A 27,449-nucleotide genomic window follows, 5' to 3' on the forward strand; every position below is an offset into this window, starting at 1 on the left:
TGGACAGTTCGGTGCTGTCAATCAGATAGCTGCCAAGGACTCAGCTCTAGCCCTGGTCAAAGTCTCCTTGATGCTTCAATTTGGCTGGACCTGGGTGAGACTGCTCATAACCAAAGACAACTATGGTGTGTGGTTCCTTTCAGAATTGAGAGAGGAGATGGACAAGAATGGAGTCTGTCTTGCCTTTGAGAATATGATCCTGACAAACAGCCCATCAGATTTATCAACTGATCAACCAAGATATCGCCAGATCATGGAATCCTCAACCAATGTGATAATCATTTACGGAGAAACTGAATTGCTACTAAGCTCTATTCTTAAATTGGGGATTTTTTAATTACAGAGAAAGTCTGGGTCATGAGCCCACCCTATGATGACATTGACCCTTAGCAAAAGATACTTCCTGCTAGACTCCTTCCACACACCTCTCATCTTCTCTCACCACCATACAGACATTTCTGGGTTCACCAATTTTGTCCCAAGAGATAACTATTCCAAGGACTCATGAGATATTTCACTTCCTAGGTTATGGATTTGGGCTGTTCATTGCATACTGATTAAGTCTGATTATAGAAAATTGGGGCAGTCTTCATCCAATGCCACTGTGGCTTGGTTGCAGGGACACACTTTTGATATGGTCGTGTCACAAGAAAGTTTCAATATCTACACCACCATGTATGCCGTGGCCCACGCCCTCCACGAGGTGCTTCTTCATCACAGGGAAGAGCTACCAGCACACCGTGAGCAACCAAGGGCATTTCTGTCCTCACAAGTAATGACTTTTATTTTAGGTGATATATTCCAGGCCCAGTGATTTTCTAGAATCTTTCATAGCAGATGGAATTAGGTAGTCTGCCGCCTTTAGGGAAAATACAAGATACACTTACCACGTCATGCTCTCCATGACGTGACTTGAAGAACACAGCATCTGTGATAAGGAATTGCTCTGTCTCCTGTCCTCATCCTCACTTTGTGTGATATAAGCTCTCAACTTTTCAATAGTACAAATCCAAAATATCACTCTGGAGTAAGATGGCTGAGGAGATGCTGGAGGCTAAAGAAGGTCTTTCATAGAAAGCAGTTTTAGTATTCCAGTGAACAGTCCTAGACTAGAGAATCATACCAAAAGTGCCATCACATTACAGAGAGTTTGGTCAGAGAGGAAAAATCCAGGCAGCCTGGGCAAGAAGACAGATCTGAGCACTTGACTGTAGCCACAGCAGGGGTGGCAGTGGCGATGACGGCGGCAGTTACCACTGCCACCATATCAACAGAGACGATCCAGGACAAAGGCGCCAGACACGGTGTGTGAACAGCTTCTATTCACCAGCAGCAAGCACTGACAAGGAGCAGAAATGTTCATCATGCTATTCGCAGACCAGGGACAGCCCAGGAACGGAGTCTGGCATGAGTAGAAGCAAGATAACCTCAATCCTTCTCATGGAGCATCAGTGGGAAGTTAGGCCCTCCCCCACCACTGGAGAATATCTGCATCTTTTTTAATGACAACTGCCCTGCCAGAGCAGCTAGCTCCAACGCAGGCCTTAAAAGAAAACCATAGGAGCCATTCAACAAGTCACAAGAACCTGACCTGACTTGCCAGGTTCAGCTCCACTCAGAGAGAGGAAGCTACACTTCGGGAAGAGTGACTTCCTTCACTGGGTAAACAGAGGCAGAGGCCGCCCCTCAAACTGCAGCCTACACAGTAGAAGGTGTAAAACACAAAGAATTGAAACTCAGTAAACATAAACCTTGAGAATGGCTCCAGGCTGGGCTCTATGTGTGTCTTAGGAGCTAGCCCCTCAGAGAAAAGCTACTGATTGCTGATAGGCCTCAATCCTACCCAGAACCTAGCCTCAGCACAGCAACTCCAAGTTAGAGGAAACAGACATCTCCAGCTTTTCTGATACTCAAAGCAGAACTCCCTCCCACTCAACTAGAATGGGAGGAGAATGACAAAGTCCTGGGACAGGCACACCTTCTTTCTGCTTGCTCTAACAAACTTAAGAAACCAATCAAGCCATAGGAAAACAAAGCACCACAAGCAGACCAGAGATTCCACCAAGAGACTGGTTACAGACAGGGGGGAAATAAAAGATCTCCCTCCACCAAAAAAAAATCAAAGAACTCTTTTTTCTACTTAATTTATAAATTTTTGAAAAAAATGTTTTTTATCATTTTTTTCTTTCATAATTTTTATTTCAGGTGTGTGTGTGTGAAATCTCTTTTAGCCATTTAGTCCTTTATTCTTTCTTTTTTTGAGTGTTTAATTGCTATTCTGCTGATCCCCAAATATATACCCGTCATTGGTTCTTACACCGTTTCCCTCATTGTGTACGTATTTAATCCAGGAATTTATTACTTAATTCACAACATCATAGGCTTAACTTCTTTAATACTAGTATTATTTCTTTATAATAATATAATTTTTAGGTATTCCATTTTTAAAATTTTTTATTTTTTCATTTTTCCTTCTTATCTCTCTCCTTCTCTCATCCTATCCCTTTCTTCACCATTATCATTTCTTTATTCTTCCATAATTTTAAGTATTTAAATTTTTAAATTTAAATGTTTGTTTTTCTTATTTCTTGTTTTTTTTTTTATCTCTTTCATTTCATTAAGTCCTATCCATTCCCTCTCTGAGATTAGGATTTGGTTAAATTCACTCTTTCCTTTTACCTCACCACATTCCTCTAATCCTATTTTTCCTCACAATTCTCCCTAAACCTATTAAGTTCTGGTCATCTGAATCCTTCTTTGATATCCTTAGCCCATTATTCCATTGTTGTTTGATGATGAATAGATTGTATCTGTTGAACTAGATTTTATCTGCAGCCATTTTAATGTGAAACTACAGGACTCTGGTTGATGCTTGCCTTAAAATAGTGTTCTAGCACAAAATTGGTGTTACTTTCCTACCAAATGGACAGAACAAGCCGGAGAAAGACAAGAAAAATGGCAAGTCCGGGTATCTCAACTCCCACTCATGATAATGAGGTGACAGTACATTTAATGAAAAATCCAGAAGAGAGTTCCCAAAAAGCTCTACAAACACTACTGGTAAACATGGTGAATGAAAGGTATGAAATGTGTAGAGGATTCAGTGTGACCATGATAGGAAGCAAGATGAGGGCAACCAAAGATTAATATGGGAACTTCACGAGCATGATCAGGTTAACCAAAATTTCATACAGGAATTTCATGAGCATGAGGAAGCTAATCAAAGATTACTACAGGAATTGCATGGCAGGTTGAGAACAACCAAAGAGAAAGACAGGAATTGCATGAGCAGGCTGAGAACAGTCAAAGAAAAATACACGAATCTTATGAGCATGAGGAAGCTAATCAAAGAGTAAGACAGGAATTGTGTGAGCAGGATAAGAATGGATAAAGATCAATAGAGGTATATTGGAATCCATAAACAGACAGCTGAAGGAATCCAGACAGACCACAAAGGGAACGCTCAATGGGAGCTGGACAGAAGGAATGGGAGTCTAAGGAAACCATAAACAATCAACTAAGTGATTTGAGAATAAACACTGAACACCAAATTAAGGAAGTAAAGAAGTTCATACAATATCTAAAACAAAGCTCCAACAAGGAATTTGAAGCCATCAAAGCCAAACCATTAGAAGGAATGAAATAAATAAAAAGTAGAAAGTCTTGACAGTAGGTTAGACCATACAGAAGATGGAATCTCAGAGATTGGAGACAGCCAAGATATTATAGAGAGAGAGCATACAATTATCCAAGACAAATCCAAGAAATGTGATACATCGATTCAGTATTTGGTAGACACCATCGGAAGTCTTAATCTGAGAATAATAGATGTAGAGGAGCAACTAGAGACAGAAGTTAATGGTCTAGGAAATTTATTTAACAGTATCCCATCAGGGAACTTCACAAATACACAAAAAGGTAGGCCTGTTCAGATGCAAGAAGCTTTTAGATCCCCAAATACAGGAGACTTGAACAGGACATCCCACCATCACATTATAATCTGCACAGGATCAATTCAGCTCAAGGAAAGGATTCTTAAAGCTGTCAAGGTGAATAGATCAATCACAAACAAAGGGAAACCAATTTGAATCACCTCAGATTTCTCAGCAGAGACAATTAAAGCAAGAAGAGGCTAGAATGATGTATACCACAACCTAGAGACAAACAACTATCAACCAAGAATACCGTACCCAGCTAAACTCTCCTTCATAATGAAGGTCAAATAAAAACCTTCCATAGCAAAGAAAAACTCAAACAACAGATCCTCACCAAACCAGCTCTACAAAAGATACTTAAAGATGTCCTACATATAGAAAACCAACAAGACCACAATAAAGGCCAAGAAACTTCACCCAAACTGAGAATCCAAGAACCATGTGAAGAACCAAGTTGTCACAGCACCTAAGAAGGTGGATAACATGGCAGGAACTACCAAACAGTTCTCAGTCCTAACTCTCACCATTAACAGACTTAACTCTACAATTAAGCAACATAGACTGCCGACTTGGATTAAAAAGCAAGATCCTTCTCTATACTGCTTTCAGGTGTCACACCTTCCCGATTAAAACAAACATATTATGAAAGTGAAAGGCTGGAATAAAATCTACCAAGCAAAGGACTCCATACACATGCGGGAGTTGCAATCCTAATATCACATAAAATAGACTTCAAATTAAATTAGTGAGAAGAGAAAAAGTAGATCACTACATACTAATTAAGGGATCTCTCCTTCAGGAAGATATCACAATTCTAAATATCTATTCACCAAACAATAGAGCACCCTAATTTATCCAAGAAACACTTCCTTCCCTCAAATCTCACATAGATCCAAAGGCATTAAGTGTTGAGGTCTTTAACACACCACTTTCCTCACTAGTTAGATCAACTCAGCAAAAACTCAAAAGTGAAACTGCAAATCTAAACAGCTGCATAGATCAACTAGATTTAACAGATATCTACGAATATTTCACCCTGCAGCATCAGATTAAACGTTCTTCTCAGCAACACACAGAACATTTTTCAAAATACACTACATTTTAGGTCAAAAAGCAAACTGATCCAAATTCAGAAACATTGAAGTTATGGCCTGCATGCTCTCAGACAAGGGAATTAAAATTACAAGTCAACACTAAAAGCCACCAAAGAAGGTCCTATAACACATCGAGGCTGAACAACACACTGTTGAATCACCATTGGATCATGGAATAGATTAGAAAGGAAATTCAAATGTTCATGATATTCAACAAAAATGAACCCACAAATTACCAACTACTCTGGACACAGCAAAAGCAGCACTCATAGGCAAGTTTATAGCTCTGAGTTCCTACATCAACAAATTGGAGACATCTGAAACCAACAATTTAATGAGAGATCTTAACTTCCTTGAAAAAGAGCAGCAAGATAAACCCCAATCCAGTAGACAGGAAGAAATAATTAAAATTAAATCAAATTAAACTAATTAGAATCCAAAAAAAAAACATAGAAAAAATCAACAAAACAATGAGTTGGTTCCTCAAAAAAGTTAAAAAATTGACAGACCCTGAGAAATCTTATCAGAAAAAGAACACACCCACATAAACAAACTCAGAGATGAGAATGAAAGCATCACCACAGAAACCACCAAGATTCAGAACATTGTAATGGAATATTTCTCAAACCTTTATGATAATAAGTTTGAGAATCTGGAAGAAATGGACAATTTCCTAGCAAAAAACGATATGCCCAAAACCAAACCAGCATGAGTTAAACCAACTAAAAAGACACAAATCAAGCCTTGAAATAGAAAGAGCAACAAGAGACCTCCCATCAAAGAAAAACCCAGGACCGGAAAATTTACAGCAGAATTATACAAGGATTTCAAAGCAGAACTCACACCAATACTCCTTCAACTGGTCAATTAAATTGAAAGAGAAAGTTCACTACCGAACTCATTCTATGAAGCCATCATAACCCTCAAAACCAGGCAGGGACTCATCAAAAAAAGAGAATATAGAAGCATTTCTTTGATGAACATCGATGCAAAACTTCTCCACAAAATCTTGGCCAAACGAAATTTTCTTAATAGAGACCCAGAAACACAACAAATCAAAGAAAGGTTGGATAAATGGGATTGCATGAAGTTGCAGAGGTTCTGCATGGCAAAGGATATAGCTAACAAGATCAATAGAATGCCCATGGATTGGGAGAAGCTCTTCACTAGCCATACAACTGACAAGGGTCCCATATCTAAAATATACTTGGAATTCAAAAAACTAAATCCTCCAACAACAAATCCTCAAACAAACAACTGTCCAGTAAAAAAAGTGGGCTAAAGACTTAAAGAGAAACTCCTCTGAATAGAAAAGAAGAATGGCCAATAGACTCATGAAGAAATGCTCAACCTCATTAGCCATAAAAGAAATGCAAATCAAAACAACATTAAGATCCCACCTCACCCCAGTTAGAATGGCTACAATCAAGAACTCTAATAACAACAGATGCTGGAGGGGATGTGGACAGAAGGGAACCTTACTGCATTGTTGGTGGGAGTGTAAGCTTGTTCAACCACTTTGGAAAGCAGTATGGAGGTTCCTCAAAAGACTCCACATAGAGCTCCCCTATGACCCAGCAATCCCACTTTTAGGCATTTACCCAAATGTTCACAAACAAGACCACACTAAAGCAACCAGCACGACTCTGTTTATTGCAGCATTATTTATCATAGCTAAGATATGGAACCAACCCAGATGCCCTTCAGTAGATGAATGGATCAAGAAAATGTGGTATATATACACAATGGAATTCTATGCATCCACCAGAAAGAATGACATTGCCCATTTGTTAGGAAATGGAAAGGCTTGGAAAAAATTATATTAATTGAAGTAAGCCAGGTCCAAACAAACCTATGTCCCATGGTTTCCCTTATTTACAATAACTAGTATATGTCTGAGTCAAGCAGAAAAGGTCAGATAAGTTGATGTCGGGGAAATGAACCCTAAGATATGTATTCAAATGTTTTTTTCTTTCATGCGATTGTTTCTAATACATTTATAAGATTATTTCTTTGTTGCTTTGTATGTCCCTCCCGCACAGTATAACCCCTGCTTTCACTGTATTTGATGTCCATATAATTTGTGGAGGGGAAGGGGGAAAAACAAATCGTTTAACTAGGGATACAGGTGGACCAATTGCAACAATTAGATGTACAAGTCATTATGTCAAAAACAAACTACAACTTTGGTGGGGAGAGGTCAGGGGGTGATAAGAATTGTACTCATTATCTTGCCCATGTAATTGTAACCCCTCTGTACAGTATTTTCACAATAAAAAAAAGACCGGACAGCCCTGGGTGAGCCCTAAGATATTCCCAGGTTGTATGTGGTAGAGGTGGGCTCATGGGCCAAGATTGCCCCAACCATATGCAATTAGTGATAGCTAGAGTAGAACTCCGATTCTCTGGTGGTAGATGACTTTCCCAGGTTCTGAGATGATTACAGAGCTCTGCCAGAGGCTGTCCTTGCTATGAGGTCATGGCACAAGTCTGGTGCTATCTCCTGGGGCACACTAAACTGTGGGACAATATCACCATCTTGCTTCCCTGTCCTACCCATGACAAGTGGGATGGAGAACATGGATGTGTTACAACAGCATGGAAAGTTTTGTCAGGTAAGTCACAATCTTTGCACCGGTGGCAGACACCTGTAATCCTAGCTACTTAGAAGGCGGAGATTGGAGGATTAGGGTTGAAAGCCAGTCCAGACAGAAAAGGCTGAGAGACTTTTATCTCCACAAAAACATAAGAAAACTGGTGGTGGAACTGTGTGGCTCAAGTGTAAAAGAGCTAGCCTAGACCTGAAGGATTCAGGGTCAGATCCCAGGCCTAGAGTTCAAGCCCCACAACCAACAACAAAAAAGCCACAGGACCACTTTAGTGAATACTGCCATGCACTCAGGCTTAATATCCCATCCAGAAAGCCCAAACAGTCATGTGGATACACTGAGGCCTCACTCTAGCTTGTGCTGTTGTAGACCAATGCACACTGGATTCCTAGAGCAACCTAAGTTTCATCCTGATTCCATCTTGAGCACAGTCCTTCTAGGGCAATGGTGCCTGAGATGATTCACTGCCCAACAAGATTGGAACTGAGCCAGGTGTTAACAGAGTCACACAGAAATAGTGGTTTTACAAGGCTAAGCATGAAGGCAGGTGTCAGCCTACTCCACCCATGGTGGAAACTGATGCAGATGGCATTTGGTTCTGCCTCAGGGACCTTCCAACACCTCCTGAAAGATTCCAATGGAAGCTGGGGTGCCATGACCAAACAATGCCTCTAGTTTATTCTGGATTATTCGGTCCAAACATGACATGCCTGACACAGGGTTCTAAGAAAAACCCTGACCCACTCTTATGCCCTCTTCACTAGGAGGTTGTATCCCATACCTGCTGTTGTTCACAAGATTGGAGGAAGGAAGTTGTGGCAGTGTCTTCCTTCTCTGTTCTAAACCAGTTCCAGAGGCACAATCTAAAAGTCTGGACACAAGGGTAGAGACTACAACCACTTCCCCAGCACTAGTCCCAGGATACAGGGATGGTGCTGAGATTGAACTTTAATTCTCTCCCTCCCTACAATGTTGGAGGGTTTCTGTCCATAATGAGCTACTAATGCTGTTGATGGGGAGGACATGGTGATAACTTCTTCCACCTTTTCTCATACATCCTTTCCTGTTGTTTTGTTCTACTAGAGAAGTACTCTCTGGTCCACACCACTTGACTCTCATATGTTCTTTGTTGGGTGGTGCAATCTTTATATTCTCTTGTTGTCAGCTGCCATCTTGCTCTGCTTCTGGGGAATCCTCTTGAATGATGACATTCTCTGAGTCAGCTTAGTGTGCCTCTACTACATGACATGAATTGTATTTCTTTGTTTTCCTTATTTGCCAGTTGTGGGGCCTGAACTCTGGGCCTGGTTGCTGTCCCTCAGCTCTTCAGCTCAAGGATAGCACTCTACCACTTGAGCCACAGCACCAATTCCATCTTTTTCTGCTTATGTGTGCTGAAGAGTTGAGCCCAGGACCACATACAAGGCAAGCACTCTACCGTGAGCCACCTTCCCAGCTCTTCTTTGTTTTCTTTACTTTCCTCAAAAGGGAAGATTTACTTCTTTGCAGATGCGTACCTCATTGGCAAAAGTGTGGCAATTGAACACAGACACAAGGCAGCCTGCTTTCCTATTTACTCCTAACACAGCAGGCCCTGCATCTCTGCTGATATTGGTTGAACTCAGGTGGACAATCTGCTCTCAAACTGAATTGTATTTCTTGAGAGTTTCTTCATATGCAAATCTAATTCTTTCCATGCTCCTCTCATCTTCTTTCACCATCCTAGAAACTCCTCTGGGTTCACCAATTTTATTCTGACAGAGACCTTGTGCAAGAACTCAGGAGATAATTTCCCTTCCTCGTCATGGATTCAGTCTGTTTATAGCCTACTGATTAAGTCTGACTGCAGAGACTTGGGGCACTGTTCATACAATGCTACATTTCATTTATTTCTGAGGCATATTTTTGACATAACCATGTCAGATGAGAGTTACAATATCTATAATGCTATGTATGCCATGGCCCATGCCCTCCACCACATATTTCTTCATCACATGGAAGAGCCATGAGTGGACAATGCACAAACAAGGGCATTTCTCTCTTCACAGGTAATGGCATTGCTTTTGGGTGATCTGCTCTAGGCATGTAGACTTTCTATTGAAGGTTTCATCGCAGATAGCACTAGGTCATCTGGCTCCATTTTGGAAAATACCAGAGACACTGGGCCTATAGTGCTGACCATGAAATGACTGTAGAACTATGAAGACAATGGTTTGAAGATCGCTGCATCCGTGACAAGGAAATGCTGTGTCTTCTGTCTCAATCCTCATTCTGTGGGGAATAACTATCCCCTTTCAATAGCATATATCCAAATACTCCTTGTACCTTTTTAAAATAACTGATCAAGGGAGACTGGTTCTTGAAAAGCTAAGATTGTCTGGACACAAGTTGCTCACACCTGTGGTTTACTCCTGACTACAATTAAAAACCAAATAGAAAGAGGTGGAATTGTGGCTCAATGGATAGAATGCTTATTTTGAAAGAAAAAGAAAAACACCTTAAGTTGAGTGCCTTAGCCCTGTGGTTGAGGCACAAGGTAGGCACACACACACACACACACACACACACACACACACACACACACACACAATGAACTAAGTCTTCTTTAATCTTTCATAGTTGTCATAAATATTTTATAATTTACTTAGTTTATTGTTTATCTATTTTTCAGACTGACTCTCTGATCACAATCATAAAACAAGTGATAAGAATTCATTATAAAGAGGTGATAGAAGTCTGTCATATTAGAAATGAATTCTAATATAAATTCTAACCAAATAATGATATTTGGTTGGATGTGGCTGGGGTTTCAGTCCCTTGAAATTGAGTATCTCCATTCCATTTTGGATAACCAGGTTTTAGAAACTTCTTAACAAGTTATTCCACCGTATACCTGCATTTGATAGAGTTGATTGGATTCCTGTGGTGTGTGTGAATCATGTGGTGGGAATGAAGGATAATCTCTGTGTATCCATTGTTCTGGGATTCTGTGATAACTCTGGGAAGCACTTCACCATACTGTAATGTGTCCCTTTTAGCTGCATCCCTTTTTGAAGAAGATCTAATTTACCAATCCTGTTGGACACCAAGTGGTTTTGAATGAAGAAAGGAAATTGGAGGCAGAGTATGACATTATGAGCTTTTAGAATTTTCCAGAAAGTCTGGGACAAAGGGTGAAAGTTCACCAGATTTCTCCAACTAGGCCACATGGCGAACAACTGATTTTGTTTGAAAATCTGATAGAGTGACCCATGGGAATTACCAAGGTGGGTCATTTATACATCTTCATTCTCTCCTTTTTTTAATGTACTGTTCGGGATAGAGAAATGGAATCACTTATAAGAAGAGAAAAAGATCCCGAAAGAGAGGACAAAAACATTTGATACGCCAGACTCCATGTCTTTCAGTGTTCTTTACAATTCTATGAGAACAAGAATGATTCAGAAGAGTCCCTTAAGACATCAAAAGTGTTGAGGAGCCTGAAGTGGGAGTATTGTCAGGCCACCACTGTGTTATACAGTCAGGAGTCTAACGGACAAGCAGGCCCATATCTCTGAGTGCAGAGATCTTGACATCATTCAATGCTGTAGCTGTGGCTCAGTGGAGTGATGTCACCCACACATGCATGACAGAAACACACACAGTGTTGTCTCTAATTCTGCTGGGCCATTCCTGAAAAACAGAAAAGTATCTGCACAAAGATAGAAATGTCTGGAAGCCCAACAGATTATTCCATTTACAATGACTCAAAGAAAAGAGTGCTCACTGTTCTGTAGGTACTTATGTAATGGCTGCTATTGTTGGACAACTATGTATTCAACACAGGGGAGTTGATGAATTTTACTACAATAAAGCTTCAAGGAGAACCAAAACAGCCTAAATAAATAAAGTGAATGGGTGTTAGACTGACATATCAAATGTCTACATCAAACTTTATGAAGTCTCTGATCAGTTACCCACTAGAGAAAAGGAAACTTCAAATCCAATAACTTTTTGCCCTTTATTGAGTATAAACTTACAATTTGGGGCTAATAATGAATAGGTAGTTGCCCTTATACATTCATCATACTCCAATAGTAAAGGAAGTTAGTATAAAGTCATTTCTAAGGAAAAAGTCTAAGATATAAGGCACCTGTTCCTGGATTCTCAGCAAAATAAAATGAATGTTTACTTTGTCAAAGAGGACAACGTACCAGAATGATTCTGATCTCATGTCTTTTGCCCTGAGCAGCGAGCCCAATGCAAACACAGTTGTAACAGTTTGTGTTTAAACAGTCACAAGTTACATTAAAATTGCTCACACTTAGCTGAGTACCAGTGCCTTAGGCCTGTAAGCTTAGCTCCTCAGAGAGCTGATATGTGAGGATGATGGTTCCAAGCCATCCTGGGAAGGAAAGTTCATGAGTCTTTTATCTCCAGTAAACCAACAAAAGTCAGAATGTATAGGTGGTTCAAGTGGCAGAGCACTCACTTTACACAAAAACAATGCTCAGAAACAACACCCAGACCCTGGCTTCAATTATCAGAACCAGCACCAAATAAACAAAACCCATAAGAACATCAGCTCATTTTCATTTCTTTAGGTGGCCAAGCTGGAAATTCACTGTGAAGTACAGAAAGATGAAGGATATGAAATAGAAATAACAACACAGAAGACAGAGATCATAGCTTGACAAAAATAGGAAGTTCTGAATAATATCATTGATGCTGTTATTTTTTTGTCAGTCTCGGGTCTTGAACTCTGGACCTGGGTGCTGGCACCACACAGCTGTCCAAGTGGGAACAAGAATTCCCGGAGCACTCAGGACATGATGTGGACACAGCAGAGCAAGACCCATCCATACACCCACAGCTACCAGGATCCTAAGTATGCAGGCCTGCTACATTCCCAGAAAGTCATAGATCATAGAACATCTCTCTCTAACAATGGACTGCCAATATATTGATAGGTACAGAATGATGGTCAACAACATGCAAGCACTGAAGAAGTTCAAGGTTCACAGCACAAATTTCTTATTGGATATGTGCATTGACCTTGAAGTGCTGGTCTGTAATGGTAGAATTCCAGGACACTGTTGGTAACACCAGCAGCAGTAAATAAATACATTAAGCTCTTCTGGATTCTGGTGCATGTGCAGTTGGTATAGAAACCTAATGGGTCATTTCACCAAACTTCTGTGTCTCCCTTTTCCCTAGGTTTTGAGCCTCCCAATTATCATCTTTGACAGTGCTCCAATAACTCTGACTGGGCCTTTGCTGGCCATGGTGCTTTATGATCATTTGATCTTCACATGGCATCCACTGCTGTCATCAATTCCCATCATACCTAGTGACCCTTGATTGGTTGTGCTTTTTTTTCTTTTCAACGTTTTGCTTTCACACAAGTTTGTGAACAACTCAACAAGAGAGGAATCCATCCCTGGAGTTTCATTATCTAGAGTCTTGGATGAAATCATGGTCTTGACGATGTGGAGAGGAAGATTGTTCACATGTTTTCTAACTTCTGTTTTGACCTTGAAGCTGGGCCCCAGATGCAGAGCCAGAGGGCAGAACGGGCTCTGTATTCCTCTAGGACAGTGGAGGCCTTCCAGGTAACAAGAAGCCACAAAAACTGAAGATCCATTTAGACACCACCCTGACGCTGCAGGCACAGTCTGCATACAGAATCACAGCTCCATGTCAAAGCAGCAGCAATGTTCCCTGTGGCTCTGACACTGCTTCTCCTCCAGCATCCTCTCCTGATCACTTTCTCTGAAGATGGCAGACGCATTTGCACAGAGAAATCTGTGGCATGCAGCAGGGGAGATGTGGTCATTGCTGGATTTTACTCCCTCTATTCTTGGGAATTGGTCGTTCAAGGCTTGGATGACCCTACCCTGCAGCAACAGAATATTCAGTAAGTGATTTCTTGGATTTTCTTAAATTTTGAATTTTCTCTTTGTGTTACAGTCAGAGGTGGGGAAAGTTTGGACACAATCACTGATGTGCTCTGCATCTTCTACACTGCCCTCACTACAACAGCTCTACTTCATTTCAGGTGTTTCCGATGAATATTTTTCTTTCTTCCAAGGGTACAGAGTTTTCTGTCTGTCTTCCATTCCACTCCCCTTCCAGAGATGTCCGACCACCCCACCATCACTGTGACTCCTCCACTCATCACTGTTACTCAGGGTCACTGGGGTGACCAAGAGTGCATACAAAGACACTAAAGTGCAATGTCCCCATCCATAGGGCAAAGACCAGGGAATCTTCAATCCATTCTGTTCTTTATACTTTTCAAAACAGGACCAATGTTTGGACCGCCTTCAGGGCAATGTTTCTTAGGATAGACATGCACTTTCTACTTCTGGGGTTATTTCATGTCAGCAAAGCTGTGGGAATGGGGAGCTGCTGGACAGATCAGTAATAAGAGATGCATGACAGATTTGATTTTTTCCCCTTAACTAATGTAAGTAAGCTTCTGTCCTGCTATCCATGTCTTGGCCTGTCTCCTATGTCATTCCCAGAAACTCTGTTTCCATTCCTTGTTCTCTAACATGTTTCTAGACTTATTTATTTTTCCCTGCTCATTACTTCCTAAACTAGATTTGAATGTTTTTTTTTTCATATATATTGTCAGTAATGGGTCTTGAACTCTAGGCTTGGATGCTGTCCCTGTGCTATTCAGCTTAAGACAAGTGCACGATTGCTGGTGTCACAGTGCCATTTCCAATTTTCTAGTGGTTTATTGCAGATAAGAGTCTCATGGACTCTTCTGCCCTGGCTGGCTTTGAACCCTGATCCTCAGATCTCAGCCTCCTGAGTAGATAGGATGACAGGCATGAGCAAAGGTACCTGGCTTTTTCATATGTTTTGTACACACTTTCATTCATGCATTTGACCCAGGTAAGCTCACTACTGTCAGATCTATAGAATTCTCTGTAAACTAGGGAAGTCATGGATGAATCTTCTCAGACAAGTTGTGTGGAAACACCCTGTATGGGGTTTGTTCAGGAGAGGAATACTTTATTCCATGAGAGATTTATGAGAGATATTGAATCCAAATTAATGTGGTGAGGAGGTGAGTGAGAAAGATGGGGCTCATGTGTAAACCCAGCATTAGAAAGGTAACCCATGTGAGGAGGGAGATGTCACAGCTATCCTCTTCTCTGTCTATTCTCTAATTGAGCTGTGTGTGTGTGTGTGTGTGTGTGTGTGTGTGTGTGTGTGTGTGTCTGTGTCTGTGTGTCTGTGTGTCTGTGTGTCTGTGTGTGCAAGTTCACATACACTCTGGTACTCATGCATCATCTCAAGTCCTGATGGCTGTCCCTTAGCATTTTTTCTGCTATGACTTGCACTCTACCACTTGACCTACAGCTCTGCACCAGTTTCCATGGAGTTGCTTGCACATAAAATTTGTCACAGACATTACTGCCCAAAGTGACTACAAAACATAATTCTCCTATATCATCCTCCTTAGTAGTTATAATTGCAGGTCTGAGCCACCAGTTCCCAATTCATGTTTAGTATTACTGACATTCTAAATGTCAAGCCTCAGTTACATTGTACACAATGACATCAGCAAACATCCATGAGAGTTGAGATTCTCTCTATGAGAATTTCCCTAAAATGATTATATTGAATGCTAGGAGAATTCATCATTCTGGAACATTCTTGATTCATATTGGCATGTTATACCATCTGGCCTTTGAAATGTCTCCAAATTATAACAGTCTGACTGGTCTGGCTTTGTGCCTGTCTTTCCAGAAATTCCAGGCCGGCGTCAGTGTTCCTGAGTCTGTAGTGACTTCCACAATGTCAACACTAGTGGGAGCCAAGGACCTGTGAGAAGTCAGCTGTGAGGCAATAAACCACTTCAGTACCAGAGAAAACCAAAGGCAATTTTAGTGACAAATAGTCTGTGGTTGTAACAACCTCACGAGAACCCCAATGAGTCATGGGTCCAAATATGCCTTCTTCTGGGTGCACAGGGGGCCCATATGCCTCATCCACAGGGAATGGCCTTGTGCATGGATTCTGCCTTACAATAGCAAGATCTGTGTGCTGGAACAGGCGTTAGACACATCTGTGGCCACCAGAACTCTACTACACCTGGAATACCAAACAGCAGGATCACCAAAACAGATGACAGTTAATGGTTAATGAAGTTTCCCTCTAAAAGTAGGCACTTGGGATCCTGGACTTTGATTGCAGTAGAAGAAATTCTAGACAAGTCACAACAGGAAGAAAATGTGGCAGAGCTTTCTTGAGTAAGGCAGCAAACAAACAAGTAGGTAGACAAACAGGAAACAGAAAGGCAAAGACACACTCTGAGGAGAGACACACAGCTCTTGGGCTGCCATAGGTATTCAGATGGTAAATGCAGGAGGTCTGACTTAAAAGTTACACAAACATAGGTTTGTCATCTTTGCTCTAATCACACCTAGTGTTTCACTTTCTGAGTTTCTGTATGTTTTGGCCATTCTTTACAGATAATTATCCTTGAGGGAAGGAAGGTGTGCTGTTGTCTATATTTGGGGTAGGATGTTGCTTAAGTTTTGGGGAAGCATCTTGGGGGGAAGGCATTTGCCCTACAAGACAACTGCTAATTCATATGATGAGAAATGCATCTTTCAGGAAGCAATGCAACCTGTTGCCTCTCTTTAAAGTAAAGATGGTGGCCCTGTTTCTAAATCACATGTGTTGAGTTGCCTTCTCTAGGACTCATTTTTTTCCTTACTTTATCCAGCTTCTTTTTGTGCTCAATGACTTTGGTCCCTTAATCTTAAGTTATGTAGATGGATGAATAGCTCTCTGTTTGCTGTGAGTTTCCCATACCTCATTTTTTACTAATCTATTCTTCTCTATTTTCCCCTAAATGACTTCATTCCCTTAATATTAAGGGAAGTAGATGGACAAGCTTTGAGCTTGCATTAACCAGGCCTCATTTTCCTTAGTCTATCCTGCCTGAGTACAGCATCCTCAGTCCACTGCTATCAAGACCAATACAGTGCTGGGTGAGAACTAAGATTGACTCAGGTTGAATGTGGTAGAGGTGTACTCATGAGCCAAGATGCCCACAACCACACACAATTAGTGATAGCTAATATAGAATTCAGATTGTCTGGTGGTAGATGACTCTCTCAGGTTTTGAGTGATTACAGAGTCTGCCAGAGGCTGTCCTCGCTATAAGGTCATGGCACAGTTCTAATGCTATTACCTAGCCCACACTAAGCTGTAGGACAATATCACCATCTTACTTCCCTGTCTTACCTATTATAATTGGGATGGAAAACCATGCAATGCTACAGCAGCATGGTAAGTTTTGTAAAGGAAGCCACAGCTGGGCATAGGTGGCTGATGCCTAGAATTCTAGCTACTTAGGAGGCTGAGAACTGAGGACAGGGGTTCAATGCCAGCCCAGGCAGAAAAGTCTGTGAGACTTTTATCTCCAGTAAAACAAAAGAAAGCCACTTGAGGCGCTGTGCCTCAAGTGCTAGAGAGCTAGTCTTAAGCTGAAGTCAGACACCAGGCCGAGAGTTCAAACCCCACAACCAACAACAACAACAAAAAAAGCAAGCCACAGGACCATCTTGGTGAACAGCACCATCTACACAGGCTATCTAGCATCCCCAAAGCCCAAACTGTCATGTGGCTACCCTTCAGCTACACTCTAGCTTATGCGGCTATAGACAAATGCACACTGGATTCCTAGAGCGACTTCAGTTTCTGCCTGGTGCCATCTTGAGCACTGTCCTTCTAGGTCAGTGTTCCCTGAAATTATTCACTGTGCAACGAGACTGGACTGAGCCAGATGACAAAAGAGTCACATAGCCACAGTGCCTTCACCAGGTTAAGTAGGAAGACAGATGTCAGCCTACTCCACCCATGGTGGAAACTGATGCAGAAGGCATTTGGTTCTGCCTCAGCGACCTTCCAAAACCTCCTGAAAGATTCTAATGGAAGCTGTGGTGCTAGCACCAAAGAGTACCTCCAGTTTATTCTGGATTATTGGTCATTCATGACAGGCCTGACAAAGAGTTCTAAGAAAAACTCTGACCCAATCTTCTGCCCTGGTCACTAGGAGGTTGTACCCATACCTGTTGTCGTTCACAAGATTGGAGGAGGGAGGTTGTGGCAGTGTCTTCCTTCTCTGTCCTAAACTAGTTCCAGAGGCACAATTTAAGGTCTGTACCCAAAAGTAGAGACTATAAGCACTTGCCCACCACTGGTCTGAGTGTATGGGGATGGTGCTGAGATTTAACTTTAATTCTCTCCCTCCCTGCAATGTCAGAGGGTTTCTACAAATAATGAGCAACTAAGGCTGGTAATGGGGAGGAACAGGGAGATGGTGTCTTCCCCCTTTTCTCACACATCCTTTGCTGTTGTTTGTTTGACTAGAGAAGTATCCTCCAGTCCACACTCCCTGACTCTCATCTGTTCTTTGTAGAGTGAGGCAATCTTTCCGTTCTAGCTTTCTAGGCTGCCATCCTGCTCTGCTTCTGGGGAATACCCTTGAATGATGACATTCTCTGAGTCAGCTTAATGTGCCTCTATCACATGCCATTAATTGTACTTCTGTGATTTCTTTACTTTCCTCACAAGGCAAGATTCACTTCTTTGCAGAAGGATGCACCATTGGCAAATATGTGGCAAGCGAGCACAGAAACAAAGCAGCCTGCTTTCCTATTTACTCCTAACACAGCAGGCCCTGCCTCTCTGCTCATACTGCTTGAACTCAGGTGAACAATCTACTCCCAATTGGAATTGTATTTCTTAAGAGTTTTTCCATATGCACAGCTAATTTAAGGTACTAAATGATTTGGCATGTGAGCTGGGCCTGCTCCTATGTCACAGCAGACAGCAGTGTTTTTCACATATCCATACAGGGCAGAGAGGAAAAGCCAGCTTGCTCCTTCCCCCCTCCCTCTCTCTTCTACAATCTCAAAAGAATAGTCATCTCATGTATGCTGATCAAGACCTGTTCAGGAACTCTCCGAATTCTAAGAACTTTTCTTAGACTCCAAATTAGAATGCCATCCCGTTGGATCTATACATATTACTGTGTGTAGAAATCAACATTTGATTCAACAAAGTCATGAGATTTGCAGTTAATCATTTGTAATACTTGTATACCTACCCAAATTTTGTGATTTCTGTGCAGGATCAACTTAAAGAAATACCAATTGCTTCTCACCCTGCTGCTGGCTGTGGAAGAGATCAACAAGAATCCCCATCTGCTACCCAACATGACTCTGGGGTTTGAGATCTATACTGTACATTACTCAGGTACTGATCTGTTAGAGGATCCACTCACCTGGCTGTCTGGGAGGAATAAAAACATCCCTAATTACACCTGCAGAAGAGACAGCAAAGCTATAGCGGCACTCACAGGTATCTCAAGCACATTCTTCCCAATATGGACACTGCTAGACCTCTACAAACTTCCACAGGTGAGGCTGGGAGGGGTGGGCAGATGTGAAGCCATATCCACAGTGACTCTGTCCTCAACAGGCTGAAGAGGAAGTGGTATCACAAACCCTTCCAAATGCATAATCTCACAGGGAGAAGCCTCCAAAAGTGGGTGGGACATACACGTTTTCATTGCTGCAAATAAAAGGAGGGTTGTTAAGAGAGGAAAGGATGACCCAAAGTTCTGAGCCTTATATGTACATGTCTACAAAGAGTTCAGAACATGGGAGATGACCTGCAAATGGGAAAAGCAAGCTTTTTTCCCACCACTGTACTACCAGTTGTGTCTTTCACATCAGGACTGAGATTTGCCTATGACCATCCTCTTCCTGATGCTGTTTCCATTTGTTCCCTGTAGTTCACCTTTGGGGCTTTTGATCCTCTCCTGAGTGACCATGGAAAGTTTGGGACTGTCTATCAGATGGCTGCCAAGGACTCAGGTCTAGCCCTGGCCATGGTCTCCTTGATGCTTCATTTCAGCTGGAACTGGGTGGGACTATTCATCGCTGAAGAAAACTATAATGTGTGGTTCCTCTCAGAATTGAGAGAAGAGATGGGCAAGAGTAGAGTCTGCTTTGCCTTTGAGAACATGATCACTTACAGTGTCCTTTCAGATTACTCAAATGATCTATCGATGCAGCGCCAGCTAATGGACTTATCAACCAATGTGATTATCATTTATGCGGACAGCAAATTTCTACTGGGCTTCATTCTTAAATTTAGGCACTTTGTAATTACAGGCAAAGTCTGGGTCATGAACTCACCCTATGATGATGTGACTATTGCTAAAAGGCATTTTCTGATTGACTCTTTCCATGCACCTCTTATCTTCTCTCACCATCATAGAAACACTGCTGAGTTCACCAATTTTATTCTGACAGAGGCCTTCTCCAAGAACTCAGCAAATAACTCCCTTCCCAGGTCATGGATTCAGTCTGTTTATAGCCTACTGATTAAGTCTGACTGCAGAGACTTGGGGCACTGTTCATACAATGCCACACTGCATTGGTTGCTGAGGCACATTTTTGACATGACCATGTCAGATGAGAGTTACAACATCTACAATGCTGTGTATGCTGTGGCTCATGCCCTCCACCAGATGCTTCTTCATTTCATGGAAGAGCCAAGAGTGCACAATGGGCAACTCACAGCATTTCTGTCTTCACAGGTAATGGCTTTGCTTTTAGGTGACCTACTCTAGGCATGCAGAACTTCTATATAAGCTTTCATAGCAGATGCTACTAGGTTGTCTGGCACAATTTTGGCAAATACAAGAAAGTCTGTTGTGCTCTCCATGAAGTGACAGTAGAGCTGTGAAGACAATATTCTTGAAGAACACTGCATCCATGACAAGGAAGTGCTGTGTCTTCTGTCCCCATCCTCACTATGTGTGGAAAAAGCCATCCCCTTTTCAATAGGATATATTCAAATTCTCCTTTCACCTTTTTATAATAACCGACGAAGGGTGACTAGTTTTTTTTATTGTGAAAATACTGTACAGAGGGGTTACAATAACATGGGCAAGATAATGAGTACATTTATTACCAATCATTGTAGCCTCCTCCTTTGTTTCCCCTTCCCATCCCTTCCCATCGACCACCCCCCTGTCTTCCCTATCCTATCCTTCCCGCCCCCAAACCAAAGCTGTGAAGTTCGTTTTCGACATAACGACTTGTACATCTCATTGTTGCAATGGGTCCACCTGTATCCCTATTTAAACGATTGTTTTTCCCCTTCCTCTCCAAAAAATATACTAACATCAAATACAGTGAAAGCAGGGGTTATACTGTGGGGGAGGGACATACAAAGCAACAAAGAAATAATCTTAAAAATGTGATAGAAACAATCACATGAAAGAAAAAAACGTTTGAATACATATCTTAGTGTTCATTTCCCTAACATCACCTTATCTGACCTTTTCTGCTTGACTCATACATATATTAGGTATTGCTAATTAGGGAAACCATGGAACCCATGTATCTTTGGGCCTGGCTTATTTCACTTAATATAATTTTTACCAAGCCTTTCCATTTCCTAACAAATTGGGCAATGTCATTCTTTCTGATGGAGGCATAGAGTTCCGTTTTGTATATATAACACATTTTCTTGATCCATTCATCTACTGAGGGGCATCTGGGTTGGTTCCACATCTTAGCTATAGTAAATAATGCTGCAATAAACATAGTCATGCTAGTAGCTTTAGAGTGATCTTGTTTGTAAACATTTGGGTTAATGCCCAAAAGTGGGATTGCTGGGTCATAGGGGAGATCTATGTAGAGTCTTTTGAGGAACCTCCATTCTACTTTCCAAAGTGGTTAAACATGTTTGCACTCCCACCAACAATACAGTAAGGTTCCCTACTGTCCACATCGCCTCCAGCATCTGTTGTTATTAGAGTTCTTTATTTTAGCCATTTTAACTGGAGTGAAGTGGTATCTCAACGTTGTTTTGATTTACATTTATTTTAGTGATAGGGAGGTGAGCATTTCTTCGTGTGTCTATTGGCCATCCTTCTTTCCTCTTCAGAGAAGCTTCTCTTTAAATCTTTAGCCCACTTATTTATTGGGCAGTTGTTTCTTTGAGGATTTGTTGTTGAGGTATTTAATTTTTGAGTTCCAAGTATATTTTAGATATACTTGTCCATTGTATGGCTAGTGAAGATCTTCTCTAACGGTGATAGGTTCTTGGAAACCTAATATTGCCGAGACACAAGCGGCTCACACCTGTGGCTCACTCATGACTACAATTAACTACCAAAAAGACAGAGGGAGAGCTGTGGCTCAATGGACAGAATGATTACTTTGGAAAGAACAGAAAAAAAAAAAGAGTTGAGTGCCTAAGCTGTGAGGTCCCACCACAGGGAAGGCATACACACATAGACACAGACACACACAGACACACAGACACAGACACACACACACACACACACACACACACATATACACGCACATGCAGTGAACTAAGTCTTGATTAAGGTAATCTTTCATAGTTGTCACAAATATTCTATGATACTACTTAGTTTATTATTTACCCATATTTCAGACTGATTCTCTTATCAGAATCACAAAATAAGTGATTGGAATGCAATTTAGAGAGTCCGTTGAGGTCTATCATATGATAATTCATTATTTGGTTAGTTATGGCTGCAGTTTCATTCCCTTGAAATTGAGTTTCTGCATCCCATACTGGATACTCAGGTTTTAGAACTTGGTAACACTTTAGTCTGCTGTGGGCCTGCATTTGATACAGTTGGTTGGATTCCTGTGGTGTGTGAATAAGGGGAAGGGAATGAAGAGTAATACATTGTTCTGGGGTTCTGTGATAACACTGGGAAGCACTTCACCATACTGTAATGTGTCCCTTTTAGCTGCATCCCTTTTTGAAGAAGATCCAATTTACCAATCCTGTTGGAGATCAAGTGGTTTTGAATGAGGAAAGGAAATTGGAGGCAGAGTATGACATTAAGAGCTTTTGGAATTTTCCAGAAGGTCTGGGACAAAAGGTGAAAGTTGGCAAGTTTTCTCCATCTAGGCCACATGATCAACAACTGATTTTGTTTGAAAATCTGATAGAGTGGCCCATAGGAATTACCAAGGTGGGTCATATCTACTTTTGGTACTCTCTCCTTTAAAAAAAATGTATTGTTATTAGAAAGTAGTTGTAGGAAGAGCTTACAATTCCCTAAGTCAGGTTATGATCACAATGCTTGTAGGCAATGTCACCACATCCTTATTTCTCCCCCAGGGTCAGTCGTTTCTAACCATAATGGCATGATCTATATATAAATGAGCAATAAGGCTATCCTCTTTTAAAGTTTCTTCAATGAAACTATGGCTCAGTGGTGTACATTTCAAAACTTTCTGTTTCTGGAAGTTTCTTACTAACAGATTCATGGAGGGAACAGGGGAACATATCAGGACCAATATGTTGTTCTATGTTTGCATAGTGAATATCATAAAAGTGAAATGACCCCTGTGAATCATCATTCCAGCACTGTGACAAAATATCTGAGGGAATCAAATGAGAAGGCAGAAGGGCTTGCTTTGCTTTTGCCTGGAGATTTCAGACCATGGTTGGATAGATTGTTGCTTCTTAGTCTAGTGAGACAGGATGTAATGAAAGGAGCATCTGCCAGAAAAATTCACCCACTTCATGACAGTTAGGAAGCCAAGAGAGATGTGAATGGCCCTGGGTACAGCAGCACCTCCAAAGCAATTAGCCATGCTTTAGAGCGTGGGTTTGAAATTTCCCTGAGTGATTTTCTTCTCATGCTCTTATTCATCTGTAAACAGATCACCTGAATTCAAGAATAGGATGCAGGATTAACTTCCATTTCCTAATTTCCTAGAATTAACTCCAACACTTCAAGGCTCCATGACTTCCCGATAGTATGAGTGCTGGGTGTTCAGGCCCCACATGTTCTTCAGCTCATGTCAGATGAAACTGTAAGAAGATTCAGTAAATTCATTTTCTGTATGCATATAAATATTATGTGTTTTGATGATCATTTCCCCTAAATCACTGGAGTATCTCAGATGTCAGGTAAAAGGATAAATGGTCACTAACTTTCATCTGAATATTCTCAGACTCCTCAGTCTGTGTGCAGTGAGAGCTGTGGTCCTGGATTCAGAAAGACCTCTCTGGAGGGAAATGCTACCTGTTGTTTTGATTGCACTCCTTGCCCAGAGAATGAGATTTCTAATGTGACAGGTGAGTCTGTTAGTTAGAGAAATTCCCCATCTGTCCTTCCTAATCTTCAGTCCATGCAAGCCAGTGGAGTGATCTACAGTAACATGGCAGAAACACACATGCACCCTCATGCAGAGTTCCAGGGCTACCGTTAACCATACTTCTCCTTAGAAGAAACACCCACTGCACCTCCATTATGTCTCTGATTGTATTTTCTAATCTATTACAGGCTTCATCTTGAGAATACCCATATTCCCCTCTCCTCAATCGCATTTTTTCTATTTAAAGAACCCATGGTTTCCATTATTTGTAATAACTAATATATGTCTAGGGGAAGCAGACAAGGTCGAAAGTTATGTACTTATGACCATATAAGTTGATGTTAAGCGAAATGAACACCAAGATAGGAACACTAGTGGTTTTTTCTTTCTTTTTTAATGTATTTATAATGACCATGTGATTTTTTGTTTCTTTGGTATGTTCCACCCCCATTGTTAAACCACTGTTTTCAATGTATTGGATTCTGGTGCCCTGAATGTTGTATATATATTTTCCTAATTTGGGGAGGGCAAGGAAAAAACAAACTGCTTAAATATGGATACAGCTTGACCCATTTTAACCAGTAGATGTACAAGACACTATATTGAAAAAGAACTTTACAACTTTGGCATTGTCGGGGGAGTTCTTGGGGAGGTGGACAAGGAGGGGATGGTAAGGGAAAAACAAAGGAGGAGGCAACAATGCTAGATAAGAAATGTACACTTTACCTTACTCATGTAACTGTAACTACTCTGTACAGTATTTTTACAATAGAAAAACAAAAAAGGGAGAACAATGCTCGATAGGAAAAGTACTCATTACCTTAATCATATAACTGTAACCACTTTGTACAGTATCTTTACAATAAAAACATATTTAATAAACAAGGGAGAAATGGAGAAAATAAGAGCTAAACACTGAAAAAAAGAAAATATCAAGGACCAGTTGTTGATCTATGAAATGATATGCAAATCATCATGGAATTGTGGATGTAACACAGCCTTTCATTTCTAAGTGCCTATTGCTGCTCATTTCTAATTAAATTTTATTTTCTATTTAGCATGCACTAATAATACAAGGGGCTTTGTTATGGTCACTCCATGTCTGACACTGGCGCTAGGCTGACTAGCAGTTCTTCAAATATAAAAGATTCAGAAGTAGTTTATCATCTCCATTTCATTTCTCTTCTCCCTCCTCCAGCTGATCTTTCCCAGACCATATCATATCAGTGGAGGAGCACTGTTCTTGACACAGAGCAAATGCTCAAGAAGTTTGTGTTTGGTGTAATGAGGAGATTGAGGTTTGGATTAGACCCTCTTGTACAAAGTGAAGTGGTTGGGCTGATTCTCTATTCTCCATTATGTCTTGAATGAGTAGCAGAGAGCCAGAGTGATATGACCTGTCAAGAATGCAGCACATAATGCTGGTAATTATATATTACACCTGTAATCCAAGTGATTCAGGCAGTTGAGATTTGAAGATGGAGCTTCAATGTAATGATGTACAGGAAACTCAGTAAGATTCTTTGTCACCAATAAGCACCCAAAAAGCTGTAATTGGAGCTGTGGCTCAAGTGGTAGAGTGGTAGTTTTGAGCATGAATACTCTGGAAAACATCCCATGGCCAAAGTTCAAGCACTGGACGAAAGATAGACAGATGTAAGGAAGGAAGGAACTAGAGAAGGAAGAAGTGAAGGAGGGCGGGAGGGACGGAGGGAGAGAGGATAGGAAGGAGGGAAGGAAGGAGGAAGGAAGGAGAGGAAGAAAGAGAGAAAGAAAGGAAGGAAGGAAGGAAGGAAAGAAAAGAAAAGAAAAAAGAAAAACATAAAAACGGAAAGAGAGGAGGGAAAGAAGAATAAATGTGAGAAAGAGATTAGATGCTAAAGCATTTTGATATAGAGAGTTACTCTATTGATATTGAAGTCAATACAGGTCAACTGGTGAATCAGGGAAAATGAGCTAGCTATTTGAATGAAGGGGGTTGAGAAGAAAGACAAATACTGACCACAAACTAATAGTGATTCTCACACCTCACCAGACATGGAGCAGTGTGTCAGGTGTGCAGATCATCAGTTTGCCAACATGCAGAGAAATCACTGCCTGATGAAAACTGAGGGCTTCCTGGCTTATGAAGACCCCTTGGGTATGGCTCTGGCTTGCACAGCTCTTTGCTGCTCTGCACTCACAGCAGCTGTTCTTGGGGTGTTTATCAAGCACCAAGACACCCCCATTGTCAAGGCCAATAACTGGGCCCTCAGCTACATCCTGCTCATCTCCCTCATCTGCTGCTTCCTCTGCTCCTTACTCTTCCTTGGCCGTCCCCACACAGCCTCCTGCATCCTGCAGCACACCATATTCGCAGTGGTCTTCACTGTGGCTGTCTCCACGGTCCTGGCCAAGACCATCACTGTAGTTCTGGCCTTCTCACTCACTGCTCCAGGGAGAAGCACGCGACAGTGGCTGCTGTTCTGGCTTCCTAACCTCCTCATCCCCATCTGCACTCTCATCCAGGTGACCCTCTGTGGCCTCTGGCTGCAAATCGCTCCTCCCTTTGTGGACAAAGATGCACAATCTGAACATGGGTACATCATCATCTTATGCAACATGGGCTCCCTCACTGCCTTCTACTGTGTCCTGGGATACCTTGGCTCTCTGGCCCTGGCCAGCTTCACCGTGGCTTTTCTGGCCAGAAACCTGCCTGACACCTTTAATGAGGCCAAGTTCCTGACCTTCAGCATGCTGGTGTTCTGCAGTGTGTGGCTCACCTTCCTGCCTGTCTACCACAGCACCAAGGGGAAGGCCATGGTGGCCATGGAGGTCTTCTCCATTTTGGCCTCCAGTGCAGGTCTCCTAGGTTGCATCTTTGCCCCCAAGTGCTACATCATCCTGATAAGACCTGAGAGAAATTCTTTCTCCAGGTTCAGGGAGAGATCAGGTTCTGGAAGAAACAAATTTTAAGATAAACATAGATGTTGCCTAGAATGTTTAGAAGCTCTGAGAGCAATCTGTATCACATCTTAGTTTAATGTGAGGACTTCTTTGAACAAACAAGTTTCTCTTATTCATTTCTCTGGTTATGTTAGAGACATAGCACATTCCCAACAAGTCCTCCTACATTTGCATTCTAACGGATATTTTGTGATTCCTCCAGAGTAATCTGTCCTTTATACTATCATACTTCCTAATGAGTACATTATCTACTGTGCTTTTTCCTTTCTCTTTCCTGTCTCAATTATTCTTTCTACCTATAATATATCACTGCTTGAATATCACTATATTGCTAAGCTACTAGTATAGGAAGTTGAACATTTCCATGTTTTCATTATGGTAACTCAAGTCCATTCTCTGACCTAACTGTATATTTCTGTGTCGCGTCCACCTCGACCAGCAAGGAAGACACGACCCGGGATTCTTCTCAAAGCAGTTTATTCAGGAACCTTGATTATTAGCTTCTCTCTCTCCCCGCACCCGCACTCCGGTTATAAGCCTCCTGGATGGCCAATCCCGAGGTGCCACGTGGCATATACCAATAGGGTCGCAAACACGGAAGCAAGCCAGCAGCCAAGCCATAGCCATATAAGGAGTTGTTTTTCACAGAGAGCACTCGCCATCGGGAAGGCGGAAGGCGGAAGC

At 41.5% G+C, this 27,449-nt stretch overlaps 1 protein-coding gene across 1 annotated transcript; it reads left to right on the top strand.

The window, feature by feature from the left end:
* The first annotated feature begins 1,237 nt into the window (after window positions 1-1,237).
* Window positions 1,238-26,774, top strand: LOC122119592 (vomeronasal type-2 receptor 116-like). The gene is made up of 9 exons (XM_042693605.1): window positions 1,238-1,304; window positions 13,159-13,229; window positions 13,588-13,709; window positions 15,267-15,461; window positions 18,782-19,070; window positions 19,448-20,257; window positions 22,457-22,684; window positions 23,676-23,799; window positions 25,855-26,774. Exons 1-9 carry the CDS (start codon window positions 1,238-1,240, stop codon window positions 26,772-26,774), a joined length of 2,826 nt encoding a protein of 941 aa, XP_042549539.1.
* Window positions 26,775-27,449: the final 675 nt, after the last annotated feature.

This window comes from Dipodomys spectabilis, unplaced genomic scaffold (assembly GCF_019054845.1).
Source record: "Dipodomys spectabilis isolate Male_0828 unplaced genomic scaffold, ASM1905484v1 ptg000173l, whole genome shotgun sequence".
Lineage (NCBI taxonomy): Eukaryota > Metazoa > Chordata > Mammalia > Rodentia > Heteromyidae > Dipodomys > Dipodomys spectabilis.

Bases quoted from the DNA above. Each gene is read 5' to 3' on its own strand.
- LOC122119592 (XM_042693605.1), top strand. From the start codon at position 1,238: ATGACGGCGGCAGTTACCACTGCCACCATATCAACAGAGACGATCCAG. The intron at 15,462-18,781 runs GTGAGAAGTCAG...ATTTCTGTGCAG, and splicing joins CTAGTGGGAGCCAAGGACCT to GATCAACTTAAAGAAATACC. The intron at 20,258-22,456 runs GTAATGGCTTTG...TGTCCCTTTTAG, and splicing joins CAGCATTTCTGTCTTCACAG to CTGCATCCCTTTTTGAAGAA.